At 32.2% G+C, this 17190-nt stretch overlaps 1 protein-coding gene and 1 non-coding gene across 2 annotated transcripts; both read right to left on the minus strand.

Moving 5' to 3' along the window:
- Positions 1–656: 656 nt before the first annotated feature.
- On the minus strand, positions 657–11536 carry LOC112005211 (uncharacterized). The gene is made up of 5 exons (XM_024037469.2): positions 11236–11536; positions 11058–11135; positions 10864–10939; positions 1114–1187; positions 657–1016 (listed from the first exon to the last, which is right to left on the minus strand). The coding sequence occupies exons 1-5, from the start codon at positions 11344–11346 to the stop codon at positions 945–947; spliced, it is 411 nt and encodes a 136-aa protein (XP_023893237.1). The 5' UTR covers positions 11347–11536; the 3' UTR covers positions 657–944.
- Positions 11537–14173: 2637 nt separating this feature from the next.
- Positions 14174–14369, minus strand: LOC112005345 (U2 spliceosomal RNA). Its single transcript, XR_002882207.2, has one exon. It is a non-coding gene; the product is annotated as a U2 spliceosomal RNA (small nuclear RNA).
- Between the last annotated feature and the right edge of the window lie 2821 nt (positions 14370–17190).

Below are 17190 nucleotides of genomic sequence, written 5' to 3' on the forward strand. Positions count from 1 at the left end.
TTAGATTGCTCCTGCTGCTAGTGGAGGAAATATTTTTGAGCTTTTATTTGCAGCTTTGTTTAATTCACGAAGTTAGGGATGGTAAAACATTTCTTTTGGGAGAAAGATGCATATATATTAGATACCTTCTCTTATAATACCAATAATTATCTTATATATTATATTAGATTAGATTAGATATATGTGTAATTCTAATTACGTTGTGTTAGCCCAACAGTTATGCGGGTATATCTGATACATAAAGATACTTTCTCTTATGATATATGATTGCTTGACGTTAGATATGAAAAATGTTAGATCACAGTACTTGGGAACTATGTTCCTAACCTACTGTCACTATTCCTTAAGGGAATGACCTCCTCGTGTATTATTTGGTTTGTGAATGGGGTGATAGTTTTGTATTGTTACTATGAAAATGTGTTCTAATGCCGTGAATTCGATTGTGGTTCTTTTCATTTCATGACACCTAGTACAAGAAATCTACTAGGGGTGTGGTGTTGTGGGGCGGTGTGGGTGGTGTGGCCGAGTACCTACAGGTTTTCATTGGCTCGACTGTCTATTATTCTCATCCTTAGTTTTTCTCGGGGGTAGTTTCGTTCAAAAGTTTGCATGATCATTTGATTATACAAGAGACACTTCGTAATACTACAGCAGAATAAAAAATAAGAATGGAAGTATTATGTCCTGGCCATATCTTACCCAAAGAGGTGACATATATAATCAACAAACCTCCAAGAAGAGGTAAAATGTCCAAGAAGACTTAAGTTACAAAATGTTGGTGAGTCTTACATTTGTATATGAGCATAACATAATATTAAACTAACTAATGCATCCCGACCTAGCGCTCATCCCCAACTATGCAGTTTAAAGTGTCGACAAATTCGTGCCACGCACCACAAAAGTCTCCAAGTGCATTGAAGGAGATCTGTGCTTGTTATCTCCACTTACCATATCGAATGCCTTAACCCAAGACCATTGCATGTTAATATAAGGCCTTTGTAACGGTTGAGATATTCCTGCAGCCAACAAATGAAAAATTACAAGGTGAATAAGAAAAAAAAAATGAAGGAAAACTAACATTTAGTAGAGTAGGGAAAGAGGAGTAACACTTACAATTATATTATAATCATAGACGTAAAGCATCCCTTTCTTGTCATATTCTATTCTTTTGACAGGATCACTCAGGACTGTTGGATAAAATGAAAAACGCTTGTTAAACACGAAGAATTTGTTACACATTACTGACTACTACTTAAATTATTCTTTTGCTGTTACCAATTCTATGAAATGAGCATAATGTGCTGAGAAAAGAAAAGAAGTGCAGAATTAATATTAGCTGCTGATGTATGCCCTCAACACAGCCTTTGACATCCATATAACTATTCAGTCAAGTAAAGGACCCTATCTGGTGGCACAATCAAACCGTGGAATAATACATGTTACATGGGGACTGAGAGGTCAAGGAATGGCATCTAAGTGGACTTCTTCATAGACAGACAGACGTGAATGTTGTCCCTGTACAATAAAGATTTTTATAAGGGAAAAATGGAAATTATACAATACCTTGGACCAAGATAAACTTGAAGGCCCAACATTGATTATTTTGGTTGCAGGTATTCTGTTCCACCATAACAGACTGTCTAGGGTACTATTTACTATCAGATTACAAGTTATTGGATCACTCCCACCAGTTCCTACCTCAACCACATCCCTCTTCACCTTCTCCATTTCTGTATAAAACCTTAAACATGCATCATCTTGATCCTAACATAATCATTAATTTCGACAACCTTGTTTTAGGGATAGTGATGGGGTTGGACCGTCCTAAACTCTACTTGCAACTTCAAGCCTCCATCCATATCCACCTCATAATGAATCTGAGTGACTCTGTCGTGCTTGGTTGCTAATCTTATTGAGTTTTGTCTTCCTTTTTCTTTTTTTCTTTTTTTCTTTTTTTTTTTTGTTGGGGGAACCTGTTGCTGCTTTGAGTTGAACCCAACACTTGATACTCACCCTTTGCTTCTCACAAGGAGGGATGCCATTAGATGAATTGGGTCATTGGCCTATTGAGTTACCGAATAATAATATAAGATACAGAATACAGCAGCAACCTCTTTCCCAAATAAGTAATCACTCTTTTATTTCACTAGAAACAATTACTGTTAAAAAATTTCATGATAGATACAAAACCTTAGGGAAATGAAGAGGGTTGTTATAGAAACACTAAAGCACATTCAGAAGATTCCAAGACACATTGTACTAGGAAACCACTTCCCCATAAGGCACTTTCTAGAAAACCTGTTTGGCAAAGGGATGAGTCTATTTATATGGGAAGTGTATTGGAAAAATTAAGGAAATACCTAGAACACTCACAAGAATTGACAAGGCAATGCACAAGAAAGGTCTGTGACACATATTTTGCAATGAAATCATGTTCCTTCATTTAGTTCTCTTGCCATTTCTCCACTCATTTTTTTGTATTTCCCATGTCTCTCTCTCTCAATGCTTCTCAATTATATGAAATTTTCACACATTTCAAATCAGATACTCCCCAGAAAACTTACACTTAGCAGCTCAAAAGTTCATACCATATACATGAAACAATACACGGGTTCAGTCAAAGTTTGGACCAAGCAGCAATTTGATCTTTTTGCACAAGAAAATCAATAGGCTTTGGAAATTTTCTGTTAATTTGACAAAGACAACATTTGTCACTTCAAGAAAATTACACCAATCCACTCAAGTACAGTATCAAATTAACAGAGGAATCTACAACCCTGAGCAGTGGTGGAGCCAGAATTTTTGTTCGGGGGGGTGGGGGGGGGGGGGGGGGGAAAAAAAAAAAAAAAAAAATCTAACCTAAAGGCTAAAGCTAGCTACATGGATTAATTACGTCACACTGAGATCCTACTTCCTAGTGAGAAAAAGAGAGAGTTCACAAGTTTAGCTCAATGAAAATGACAAAAGCTACATGCTTGGAACTAGGCTCCAACTGGCCGAAAATGCAAGGACCAAATTTGTAGCCAGATAGGTTCAAAACCATAAAAGAGGACGTATAGGTTAAGTTTCACCTTTTTTTCCCCTTCATTTTTTAAGGTATAATTGTATATTTATTCAATTTATCTTTCAAGCAAAATGAATCAATAAAAATAAACTGATAAAAATAAGTTATACCAAATAAACTATGGTGATAAATAGTATCATATTAATACTCCATGTAACAAAAAATGAGCTCACTATTGAACTACTTTAATCAAAGCAATAGCATAGCAGCCAATCCAAATCCCTTTGTGTGCAAATCGTTTCCTCCTATACAGTGCCGGAGCCAGAATTTTAATTCGGGGGCAAAATTAATTTGAAATTATTAATAAATATTTATAACAAAATAAATATACAATTGTAAATAAGTAAAAATTTACTAACTCAACTATTGTGAAAATTATTGTGTTTCTTACCATTTAAATAAATTAAATAAAAAATAAAAGGCAAAAGTGTTATGAGTCTATGACAGTATATATATTAGTGAGAAAGTGAAAAGGTGAGACAAGCCAAAGCTAAAAGTTCTTTTTGGTTTGTTAACTTTGCTGCTGTGTCCAAATCAAAAATAAAAAAATAAAAAGACTTTGACATGTTAGGTAACTCCTTGCTCTCTTTGTTACAGGGCCATGTTCTTTTGCTTTTTTTAAGAAAGGTTGTGTTAGTTTTTGGTTCCTTTTATTGAATACTATTTTGTTTTTTTCCTATATTAATGAATCAGAGGGGTAAGCTTTTCTCATAACCTATAGCTAAGAAAGTTTCAAAGGAGTCAAAGGGGGCAGTTGCCCCCTCTTGACCCCCCTGGCTCCGCCCCTGCTCGCATATTTACAAGTTCATGACCCATGGTTAATAGAGTTGAACTTTCCCTTAAATTAAACCTTTAACCTTTGTCTCAAAATCGATTTTATACTATCAAAAATCTCCTTCTTGTCATCTCATGGATGGGAAATGTTGATGTATTTAATGGAGTTATGAAACCAAAGTTATTTTGATAACCTGAAGCCAATGAAGTTGCATGAATTTCGTTTACTATCTTAACATTTTTAATTCTTTAGATAATGATAAGTGATGACAACATTAATTTTAAAACAATTTTTAAAGCATAATGATAATTTTAAAACATAAGTCAAAGGTTGAGACCTAAATATACAATTTAACCAAAAAAGAAAAAAAAAATTAAGTAGCAGCCTTGTCATGTATTACACACATATGTGTGTGTGTATTGTACACCTTATTTTAGAATCCACATGCATGGTCTGCTTTAGGTGATATAATTGTCTGAAATGGGTATGTGGTGCATCCTATGTATGCTTGGCTGATTTTTGAATACAGGTCAGCTTCAAACTTATATCTAACTCAATTTTAAAAACACTTCCTAATATATTCTCCAGTCTAAAGACTTTCATTTGGCTATGTGTAGTATGCAGCTGATACCCTCCCATTTGGAGGAGTCGGTGAAAGTGGGTTTGGAAGGTACCATGGAAAGTTCTCATTTGACACATTCAGCCATGAGAAGGCCATTACAAGAAGAAGTTTCCTAACTGATTTTTGGTTTAGATTTCCTCCATGGAACAATTACAAGCTGCAACTCTTAGATTCCGCTTTCAATTATGATTATCTTGGATTAGTCCTTGTCATATTGGGCTTGAAGAGGCATAGACAGAGATCATCTGGGATATAGCAACTTTTGGAAGTACCTTAAATCCAAAAAGAAGAGAGAGCAAGATCACATTCAGATGTTCATTTAAAAGTGTTGTAATTTTTATTATAGAATCAACAACTAATGTGTGTGTGTGTTTCTTAATAAAGTTTCTGAATTTTTCGGAGAAAGCAATGGGAACTTTGGGATATGTTTCCCTATGTGAGTTAGAAAAATGTTCATAGGGCTGAGAGGTCTGTATTACTAATAGGGTAAAGTTATGTTGGTTTTATACATTAGGAGTATGTTTAATCATTTACTCTATGTTTGACATGCTAAAGGTTATAAGTTATAACATCTAATTAAGAAGTTTGTCATGTATGATGTATGTCTCAGTAATAAGCCTAGATCAAGGATTTCAGTTATTCCTATTTCTGTTTTGTGTTTGTGTGTATGATTGTGACTGTCTATGAATTCTAAAGGATCCTAATTGACGGTTCAATTCTAAGCCTCCACATGGTTGGAAGGCACACTTCAATTGACAAACAAGCAAGAGGTTACTAGTGTGAAGCTGCTTCCTGGGCTTGGCTTGAGGCCCCTTTGTTTTTACTACAGATGGAGCCTCTTGTAAAAAGTGCGTTGGCCCTTGTTTTGCTGAGTTCAGTTTGTCATGGTAGCTGTGGTGAAGTAGGCACGTGTATCAACGTTTAAGCCTACAGTAAACCAGTCTTTCGAGCATTAGCATCCGTTGATGCAAAATGCATTTTTATCCATTTTAGATATTATTGTAACATCAAATCCACAAAAAGAGTCTCACATCCGGTGATGCAAAATCATGTTGCTACATGTTCATAAGGAGGCCTATGTGCTTCCTAGTGATAGCTGATAAACTGTTAGATCTAGCAAAATGGGGGGGGGGGGGGGGGGGGATGGGGAAAAAGCTGATTCAAACTGTAAGCAACAATGGATTTTTAGGTTAGTTCTAATACAAATTTTTTAAAAATCCTTTCAATTTATTTTGAAATAAATGGATTGAATTTTGTCACATAATCAATATTCAAATATATATTACCATCATCAATAATACTTTGTCAAATAATTACTATCATCAATATTCTAAAATTGTAACTTATGATTCTCTATCTTCCAAATAAAAGCTTGACGTGGATCCCAGTTAGCTTAACTCATAAAGTTTTTAATGATTAAATAAAAGATCTTCGATTTAATTCCCGTCTACACCAAAAATAATTGGTGTCTAAGTTTGATGATAAAAGTCAATTATTAAAAGGAATGCTATAAATTGAAACTTAAAAAAAAAAAAAAAAAAAAAATCTGGAGTGCTGGATACTCAAAATGTCATATGGCTTTCATCTGATATTTTGTTCCTCAAGATGCTTGCTCCCTTTATTACATAACGGTTGGTGGTATTTGATTTGATCCACAAAGTGTGGCTGAGCTAATAATTAAGTCATTAAAAACTCTCTCTACTCTTCTGCCACTGTAATGACAACTTATTGGTAAATTTGATGCTTGTCTTGTATCTCTCTTATTTGGTCTCCTTAATTATTTTGATGAAGGTTGGTGCGATTTTGAATTATACCTCATTACAGATCTAATAACTGTGCCACTAAAAACTCGATGTGTGTCACTTGGTTCTAAGAGGAAACTTGCAAGTTCTCAATCTTGGATCTCTTACTTGGTCTTCTTATTATATGAAATTTGGTGCGTTTTGAATTATATCTCATTACTCATCAAATAATTGTGCTACTAACTTTTCAACAAAATTATTGTGCTACTGAATGGTCCATGTCATCACTTGATTTACAACTTATTAATAGATTCTCCAAAAAAAAAAAAAAATTCCAAGAGGAAACTTGCAACCTCTCACCCATGAGTACTTTTTCTATATTTTGGAAGTATAACAACGTGGAATTTTCTACTCTCACTAATTAACTTATGGTAGATTTGAGAGAAGGAAGTACTACCGTACTCCGAGAAATAAAAGAATTTTTTTTACCCATGTGTCTTGTTCACAGTGATTGAAAAATATAAAAATATTATTTATACTCTTAGTATAATTACTAGTTACTCAGGTTGGGTTTCAAAAAAAATAAAATCACTTAGATAGTTTTTTCAACTGTTTGACCCAATCCATTTAACATATATATTTATTTGGACAAAACTTAGGTACAGTACTTTAGATGTGTTCTTTAAGTTCTTCTTAAGATCTAGTTATGTAGCTATTTAATAAAAAATATATTCCATCCCATGAGAAAAAATCAACATAGCAGAATATTAAAAAGAGAACCTAAGGAATAGCACCTAAGTCTTGTTCTATTTATTTTATCACTTATTTCAATAATTTATTTTGATTTATATTGTATTTTAAGAATCAATTTGGATGAATTTGAAATATAATTTAGGCATATTACATGCATTGTAATAATTTGTTGAAAAATGTTGATGGCACCCCCCCCCCCCCTTTATTTCTTTTCAATAGATGAAATATTTAAGACCAACCCACCAACCCAACTCAATCGTATGGGTTGATTGGGCTGAAAATTTCTAAACCCAACAAAGTTAAGCTGGGTTAAAAAAACACTCTAACCCAACCGATGCACACACTTCCATTCAATATATATGCTAGTGTGTGCTAAATGAAATACAAAATTACATGTGACCATTTTAAAATCTGTATTGTTTCATTATCACGTCCAAGTCCAATGCACTTTAGCATTGGATGGAAGCCAATTAGCCAAACCTATCTAATAAAAGCATGTCTCTCTCTCTCTCTCTCTCTCACATGTCTTCTTTACGTGGTACAAAAGAACCGTACAATCAATCAATCAATCAATATATATATATATATATATAAAAGTAGAGAGACCTTGTGTGTGGGAAAATATGAGTTTTACCAAGTTGCGCATTCTATCAAAGAGAATTAAAATATTCTTAAGTGCCAATCAAAGATAAGAATAAATTAAATATTGACTTTTGTTTCATTTAATTCAATGTTTCAATACTTTTCTAATTAACAAATAAATATTCTTTGTATCGTTTGGTTCAATATTTCAAGACTTTTTATCCTCATACATATACATAAAACTTTTTGTACTTTAATTCACTATTTTTATCTCTTGCACTTCTACTCCTTTATATACACATACCCATAGCCCTTCATTTCATCCCATGTCAAATACACATTGAATAAAAACAATGTTATTTACCTTCAATCTTTTGACAACACCTACCTAATCTAACATTGTTGTTTCATCTAATCCTAACTCATATGAGTTGGCTACAACCAAGGAAGGGATGCTTGCATTTTATATTGAATAACAACAGCAATTACAATTTTGATGTTAAGGTGGAATGTTTGGATTTGTGGGTTTTGTAAATGATGTGATTAATTGTGGGTGTTTGAGATATGTATTTTGTTTTAGAATTAAGAAAAAAGAGAAAAACACATTCTTATCAACTTTATTCTATAATATTCCTCAAAAGTTTTTATTTTTTATTTTTTTATTTCTCAATATTTCAATTAAATAATTATAGTGGTTATGTGTGTGCAATTTATAATTGTTGCTTTTTATGATGAATTCATTTCTAATAAATTTCTTTAATAATTATACTATAATACATATACAACATTCTTCAAAACTATCTTACATAAAATATTGCAACATTATTCATGAATCACACGGATAACTTACTAGTTATCTAAAACAGAATACACAATAAAGGAATATATGACAAATAGGTGGGGTAAAATTGAGTTAGATATAAGTTTGAANAGTAAACGCATCAACTATGGCTTTAGCATCTAGTTCTATAACAATAGCATTCAAATTCATTTGTTGGCACAACAACAATCCGTCCCTGAGTGCCCAAAGCTCAGCCAGGAAGCTATCTGCCTTCCAATTTTCCTGGAAAAACCCACGACCCAATGTCCTGCGTCATCCCTTAGCAAACCCCCTCCCCCTGCTATGCCCAGCGAAGAATTGGAGGCTCCATCCGTGTTAAGTTTCATCCATCCCGGATCAGGTTTCTCCCAACGAACTTGCCTGGTAATCATGATTTTGGGATTCTTAAATCGGTTAGCACAATGAAAGAACTCCGTCGCTTGTCTGGCAATTTCCTTTGTAATTCTCGGATTAGGACTGTTGTTCTTGAACACTACATGGTTTCACTGATTCCAAATTAACCAGATGGCAAAGAGAAACATGATATCCCAAGGAGGGTCTTTAGCAACCTGCCCTTTCCTATGGCTACCATTAGTCACAGGCCACTCCCCGATATCTTGGGTAAAGAAGGTGCTGTTCGCAGCTTGGATTCCCAGTTGAAACCAGATATTTTTAATCACATGACAGTCACGGAGAGCATGGGTAATCATTTCTACCTCTCTGTGGCACAAAGGACAGGCGGTGTCTAACGCTCTACCTCTCTGAGCAAGGCAATCTTTAACTCCAATACTGTTGTGCATACACTTCCAAACAAACATTTGCATTTTTGGAAGTGTATGGAGCTTCCAAATCCACCTCCCAGGGAAGGAGTGCACCTCTGAGGAGCTTGTAGCTGGAGTGTATGCACTCCTCAAATCAAAGGCACCTGATGACGATCATTTCCAAGCCAATTTATCACCACCTCTTGCGATAACAGGGGTGGGGATTCCTTGTATTTCAGCTTTAATATCAGGGGGAAGCTCAAAAGGAACGAGGGACCAATCCCCACCACCAAAGCCAGCAACATTTTTAACCTTTAAGTCTAACGAATCTTGTGGAATATATAACTGGTTACGAGTTTGTGAATTAAATCCTACATGTTTTGTAGGTAGTAACTGGTTGAGTTTTTTCTTGAGTCTAATGCGTGAGAGAATAGGTAAGGTTTTTTTTTTTTTTTTTTTTTTTTTCAATGATATAGCTGATCAATGCATCAATATTTGTTATTGCTAAAATTGGTGAGTGGCCCCTTTTGCAGTTCGTGGTGTGTTTTGGGGAGAAGAAAATGAATTATTTTAAGGATTTTGGGTTCTAATTGTGGTATTGACACATGAATTTAAGAATTAAGATGCATGTATAAATGGATTTCCACAATGGTGGAGACTGCAAAGGTCTCATTATAGGAGCCTCCTTGTGATTACTGTTCAGCAAGGGTGTAAGATTTGTGGATTAAGAGGCATGCTCGGTGGCAGGGGTGGAGCCGGGGGGGGGGGGGGTAAGAGGGGGCAACTGCCCCCCTGATCCTTAAACTTTCTTAGCCATATAGTATGAGAAAAGCTTCCCCTCTGATTCATTAAATAGGAAAAAAACAAAAAAATCAGTAAAGGAACAAAAACTACACAACCTTCCTAAAAAAAGCAAAGAACATGGCCCTGTAACAAAGAAACCCGACCTACTCTAGCTCCATTGTTTCTACCCTCTTTGATGATTGCAGGCAATTGGTCACTAGTTTTCCCAGCACTGCATCCAGCACGTCTACCGCAAGGCTAATAGCTGTGCGGATCACTTAGCAAATTTAGGATGTTCTCAAGTTTTAGACTTTCTTTTGTTTTCTAGTCCACCTGTGGACCTTTTGAATGTGTTTGAGGCTGTTAGCCAAGGGTTGTACTCTAACAGGCGTTGTCCTGAACCTCTACCTTCTTCCTAGTTTTTAATGCATATTCCTCTTTACTTCAAAAAAAAGAAAAAAATAAAAGGCTCCAACCAGCTCACAAGTCAGAACCTCCTCTGAACAACACATCCACTCCACTCACTCAACTTCAAAATTCTTATGAGATTAAAAATGCATCTTCACAGAGATTTCATTCCCAAACAAATACCACTGTTACAATTTACAACAACAACCAAGCTTAGTCCTAAAATTTTTGGGATTGGCCATGGATCCTCAACAAACGTATTTGTAGCAGTGACTAAATTTTGCACTATCCATCAAACTACCACAACCCTCCTTTTAACAAAATATACGACACTAAGCACATACACAAGCAGTTAAGTAGCTTATCTTCTTTACTCACTAAAAACACTTATGGTTCAACAGCAAAAATCAAATCAAAAGCCTTAGTACAATGTCTATGCTACAAATTATGCCATCACACAATGCACCAAAACAAACACATAAATACTTTGTAATATTGATATATTTACTAACCAATAAATAAATAAATAAATAATAAAAAATAAAAAACTGACCCTGATATGCCTCATTTATATCTTGAAATCTGGAAGTGGAACTGTCCTGGTCTTTTTGCTTATCCGGATGCCATTTCTTCAGGCACAAAATTACAGAGTAATTTATTAGTAAAATCATAATAACATTTCGATAACAATAATAATATAAATAAATTTTTTTTTTAAAAAAACGATAATTTACTAAAAATACAAACCAGAGCTAGGCGGATATAATTGGACCGAATGGTATCGTCCGTAGCATCATAATCCACCTCCAATATCTTATAGTAATCCTATCAAATAAAATAAACGAGAAAATTATTATTTTAAAAAAAAATTAAAATTAAAAAAATAAATAAATAAATAAATAAATAAACAAATAGTTTAGAGTACCTTGGGTTTAGACAAGGCAGAGAGGAAATCGAAATTAAGGTGGGAGTCTTGTTGTCGGTCGGATTGTTCGTGGTCGGTGTTTACGTTGTCGTCCCACTCGTCCCACATCATGTTTTTTTTAGTATCAATTTCAACTAAAAACAGGCAACCAAAAATCTTAAACGACTTGTAAGAACTTAAAACGCAGAAATTCGAAGTTGGGATTTTGACTTTGATGGATAATCCTCTGTGGTTGTCCTGTCTCCTGTGTCCTTGGTGTTGTGTGTATATTCTAGATAAATCCTCCCTCTTAAAAATCTAACCAAACACTTTAGATTTTCCTATAAATAAATAAAACAAAATAAAAAATGGTAGAATACGAGTACCTATTTTTTGGGTCAATAAACTAGACATTTTATTTTAAAAGATTTATAAACCAAGATAATAGATAATAAATATGATTAGTATCATGTCAAAAATATATATATAAATAAAATTTCAATTACTTTCTTTTTTTTGTTATAAGTTCATAAATTGATTTGTTGGATTTATGTAATAAAATTTGGAGTACTTTTACTAGTAATATTACTCTTCTAAAATTTCAGATGGATACTTTGACTGATATTATTTTAAGTGATAAAACATGAAAAGGAAAATAATATAAAAGTTATTAGGGAGGACAGGTGTTTTGTTTTATATAGTAATGAAATCGTGAAATTTAATCCGTGTGACTTTGAGTTTTCCTAATCACCAAGTTCAAAAAAAAAAAAAAAAAAAAAAACTAAATATATAATAATTCTGTGAGAGATATACAACATTATTATTAGTTTATGCATGGCGTAAGGTCTTACGAATCACATAGACCAACTTGTGTATAAACACAAAGGAAGAAAGATGATTAAAAACCACTTGAAGAATAAAAAATATATTTTTATAAGTTTCTTTTCAACACTTGCATTCGATTAATATTGTTGATTGAATAATTTGTTGTGTAGTTTATAAGCTTAATTTCTCTCATCGTGGACAATATAAGAGACTGGCTTTTACATAAAATTTCTTCTTACAATAACTTGGTACATGTAGGATAGAGAAACTACATATATCCGAAAAAATAGTTAAATAATCAAAAAAGTCTGGACATTTTGGTTTGAAAACAAAATACTGACTTTTAGAATCTCACAATACATATAATATTTGTTTGAGTAAAATACTTTACACCCTTTAAATTTGAGATTGTTTCTAAATCAATCATTTAACTTTTAAAATTTGCAATTCACACTCTCGAGTATTAGAACGATGTCAATCTAACCCTTTGATCCGAATCTGTCAAAACTTTGATGTTAACTTACAATGAAACAACGTATTCTTCACACACACAAAAGTAGTAAATATGAAAATTTATAAAAACATAAAACTCATCACCCTTCTCTTCTCCTCCCCCCCTCCCCTTTTTATTTTCTGTTCATTGCTTCTAACTCCAAGCTCACCATCTACCACAAACTTGAGCTTCAAGAAGACTATTATCCACGTTATCTAATCCAAATTCTCAAATCCTCAATCACCAAAACAATCCTCCAAATGTCCAGATTGATGAAGAGATGAATTGAAGTAGTGATTTTAAGTTTGAGGACTCGCTGAAGGTGGCATACTACACGACAACAGTGGAGTGTGCAGTTAAATACTTGATGTGTAACCCAAATAGGCACGACTAGAACTTTAATAATCACTGTGATTAGGTCTCATCTCATTAGTTTGTTGTCAACGTAACGACTGGATATATGCATATGTTTTTTCATTCCCTTTCTCGACTTTTTTGTTATGTAAGTTTTAAAGATACCCAAAACTCAATGTTTTACAATTTTTAAAAGTTCAGAAACAGATTTAGATGCAATCCTAAACTTAAAAGAGTGTAAATTTTTTTTTATTAAGAGAAAGCAAAAGCTAGGGAAAAACAATATGCATATTAAATTGTGATGGGCATTTTTAATATCATGTGGACCATTAGCCTACATACCAAATATTAAACTAATCTTTTTTATAAAAAAATAAAAATTATACTTTAGTCTAATCTAAGTGTATATGTGTGAAATTTCTTTGGGAGACTTTATCATTGACCCTTGCCTCCCACACCTCACGAGAACTTTGTACTTGAGTAACCATCAAGCCAAAAATGCACAATAGCATATTAAACTAATTAGAACACAATTTTTGGTACAACTCTATGGCAAATTGCGAGTAAAAGAAAAAAAATAGTGGGTCCATATCTCCACCACTCATAACTCATCACATGACAAGTCATAGCAAAAATTGGGTAAATTTTTATGGTTTTAGTGTCCATTTGGAAACAACTTATTTAATTTTTTTGTTACGAGTTTGGTAAAGTATACTTATACTATGAAATAATGAGAATTTTTTTTTTTTAAGAGAAATTTTAAAAAACTGTATATAAAAACTGACCAAAAACACATTTTAGTGTTTTTTATTTACTTGCTACACTTCCGTTGCTCTCTTTTGCAGGATGTGAGACTATTTTACACAGAATAATAATAATAATAATTGTAAAATAGTTTATAGATTTAGCATTTTTCATAAGTTTATTTATTTTTTAGGCGCTTTTATAGGTTTCTTTTGTTTTGTAGAGCCCTATTTTCTTCGATACCATGAGTAGAGAGCTGAACTTGAACCGATCCAATCCAAAATCCAGTTTTGGGCCTTCTTTGACCTAATCGTTCTCCGGGCTCACCACAGTCCAGTCAATTAAAACATGACCGTACCCATCTCCTTCCATACATTCGCTTTCGGCCCACAACGAATATAACAAAGATAAACAGCCAAACCCAAAATCGAAAATTGTTAGAACAACATTAGTCTATCATACGGTAGAATTATTATCTTTCAGCCCAGCTCGAATAATCCTGATTAGTTCCGGATTTCCTACTAAACTTTTAAAACTGAATTGGTGGGGTGCGCCAGGCCCGTGCTATAGTGCAACGCATGGGCGACGCTTAAGAGCCCCAATAGCAAGCTATTGTGGTGGGCTCTTCCCCTCAAGAAATAAATTTAATATCGTGTGACCCGATGGGCCACATATCAGATATTAAACTGATAAGAACAGATACTACACTTGATCTTAGCCAAAAGGCCGAGAAAGGTATGCTTTGCTCAGCTTCTCACTTCTCCTTTTATATCCCTGCTTCGCCTCCCCCTTACTCGTTTTTACGCGATGTGGGATTCGTGCTTGAGACCAACAAATACAATGGCAGGACAGGAGCGCTTATTTTGTGGGCGGTAGAAGGATCTCTATGCGTGACTTTTTTATTATTTTATAGTGCTTGTAGTATTTTAAAGAACATGGTGTGAATTCAATTAATAAAATGTAAAACTATTTTAGTCCTTGAATTGGAAAATAAAACAACCCGAAAACCAATCTAGAAATTGTATTTGTTGTTACAAGCCAGCAACCACTACATAAGATACTATAGAAAACAAATGCAATCATTATACATTTTGCTTCAATTCTTGAGCAACTTGGTGGAAATTTTGTGCTTTAATTTCATGCTAATCCTTTTAGTTTTTTAACTTCATTGTTGTATAGCTTTTTAAAGCCTTATTTTTCCTAAGTACAACTACATTTTAACTAGAGGTGTCAATGTTTGACATGAATTGCAAATACGACACAAACACGACACATGTTTCTACGAGTTAGGGAAATAAGTGATCAACCTGCATGACTCGCAATTCATACATTTAATATGCCAATTTATATGTGTCAACGTGAAACGACCAATTTAAAACAATTTTTTAACTCATATAAATATTCATTTTATTTTCAATTTATCAAATACCTTTTATATTGAACCTACATTTTAAAGAAAAAAGAAAATTGAGTAATTAGAAAAATTTAGAAGTGATATAATTGTAAGTTGAAACTTTACAAACCCTAAATCTCTAAAACCTTCATATAAGTATCTAATTTTATTTTCTTTTATACTAGTATTATGCTCGTGCGATGCACGGCTTAATAAAAAATATTTTGATAATATAATTAAATTTAATAACAAATAAAATGAAAAAATAATTAATTTAAAATTTAAGATTAAAAAATAAATTGTACTTGTACACTTTAAAGAAATTTAATTTTTATTTCTTATTTTGATATTTAAATAATTTGTTTTAGTGTTGATTTCCTTCAAATGTTATAAGTTATATCAACCCTAAACCAGCATATGTATCCATATGTAACATTCTAAATTAATAATAAATAAAAATATAATACTCTAACTTAATGTAACATTCTAACGTACTAATAAATAAATATAACACCCTAACTTAAAGTAATATTTGTAATTGTATTGTGTTTTAGCCTTTGAGAACACATATATATTTTTTTTATCATAAAAAATAATGAATTCAATAATTGAAACGGTTGAAAACAAAATTAAGCCAAAACCTCAATTCATTAATTAAAAAAAGCTTTAAAAAAAATGGAGTTAAGTAAAGATAGACTTACATAGAAATTTAGACTGATGGATTCTCTCGTATCCAATTTCATGTTTGATAGCAAATTTTGCTTTTAATTAAAGAATATAGATTACATGGAACAAAACACCAAACAAAAGCCATAACAAATTAAATCCATTATAAAATATTGATGTCAATAACAAATAATCATGTAATAAGAAATTTGAAAAATACAAATATATTGCTTGCTATATTGACTTCTAAAAAAAACACTAAAAAGTGTGATCAAACATAGAATTTCAGTCTATTTGTAAAACTTGTTGATAAAAAGCATATTATATATAATAAAAAGGCAAACAAATACACAAAATCTATTCAATTTGATGAAAAAAAAAAAATTACCTGCAAGGTTGTAGGGTAGGGCAGAGAGGAGAAATGTAGCACTTTTCTATTATGAAAGCTCCAACATCAAAAATAAGTACTCATGATTTGCTGCACCAACATTGTTAGAGGTAACACTATTTACATGCGGCCAGGCCCCAAAAAAAAAAAAATAAAAAAAAAAGAAAAAAAAAAAGAAGAAGAAGTAAAGAGACAAACACCGCTAAGCATAATAATACCTGTATTGTATTTTAGAGTGAGATAAGATTTTAAATCTTTGCTTTTGATAAGGAGGTAACTTCTTAATCCGATAAAGTTTGAATTTAGATGATTTATACTTAAACTAATTCTCCTTCAATCATTTTTTTATTGGATAAATATGGATAGAATTTCATATTAGTATAAATAAACAAAGTACTAATAAGGACAGACGTTTTTTTTAATGAATTAAAGTACAAAATTATGATTTAAATAAAATTGATAAACATTCAATGATTGATTAAGATTTTGTGTACATCCTAAAAATTGATTAAGTATTAGAGTTTAAGTTGATAATAATAACTAAAATTCTATTTTATCAAAAATATTGCAATTTTTAAAATGTAAACAAAACTCTTCAATTTTTTTACGTGTAGTAAGAATTTATGAAAGCGTGAAGCTAAATTTTTTTTTTTTTTTTTAAGAAAATTATAGGAGAAGAAGATAAGAACAAAAAATATATATCTATTTTTTAAAAATATTTTAAAAAAATCCTACAATTTAAGAAGATAAGAACAAAAAATATATATCTATACAAATTTATGAAAGTGTGAAGCTTAAGAATATTTTTTTTTCTTAATGGATGAGAAGAAGTTAAGTTGATATTAAATTATTGAGTTTTTGTGTCTATCAAACTTTATCTAAAGAAGTAATTTCAAATTAAAATTTTTATCAACTTAGAAATTATATGAGAAAAAGATAAGAACATAAAAAAATTATATTTATTTTTCAAAAATCTATTAAAATTTCCGCAATTTGGTGAGTAGGAAAAAAATGCAAATTCGTTCTTCTTTTTTTTTTCTTTTACACTCTTTTTATCTCTCTTTTTTATTTAAATTATATCCTTAGGTAATTCTATTCTATTGATTTTAGGAT

The sequence above is a fragment of the Quercus suber genome, unplaced genomic scaffold, assembly GCF_002906115.3.
Source record: "Quercus suber isolate HL8 unplaced genomic scaffold, Cork oak 2.0 scaffold_172, whole genome shotgun sequence".
NCBI classification, from domain to species: domain Eukaryota; kingdom Viridiplantae; phylum Streptophyta; class Magnoliopsida; order Fagales; family Fagaceae; genus Quercus; species Quercus suber.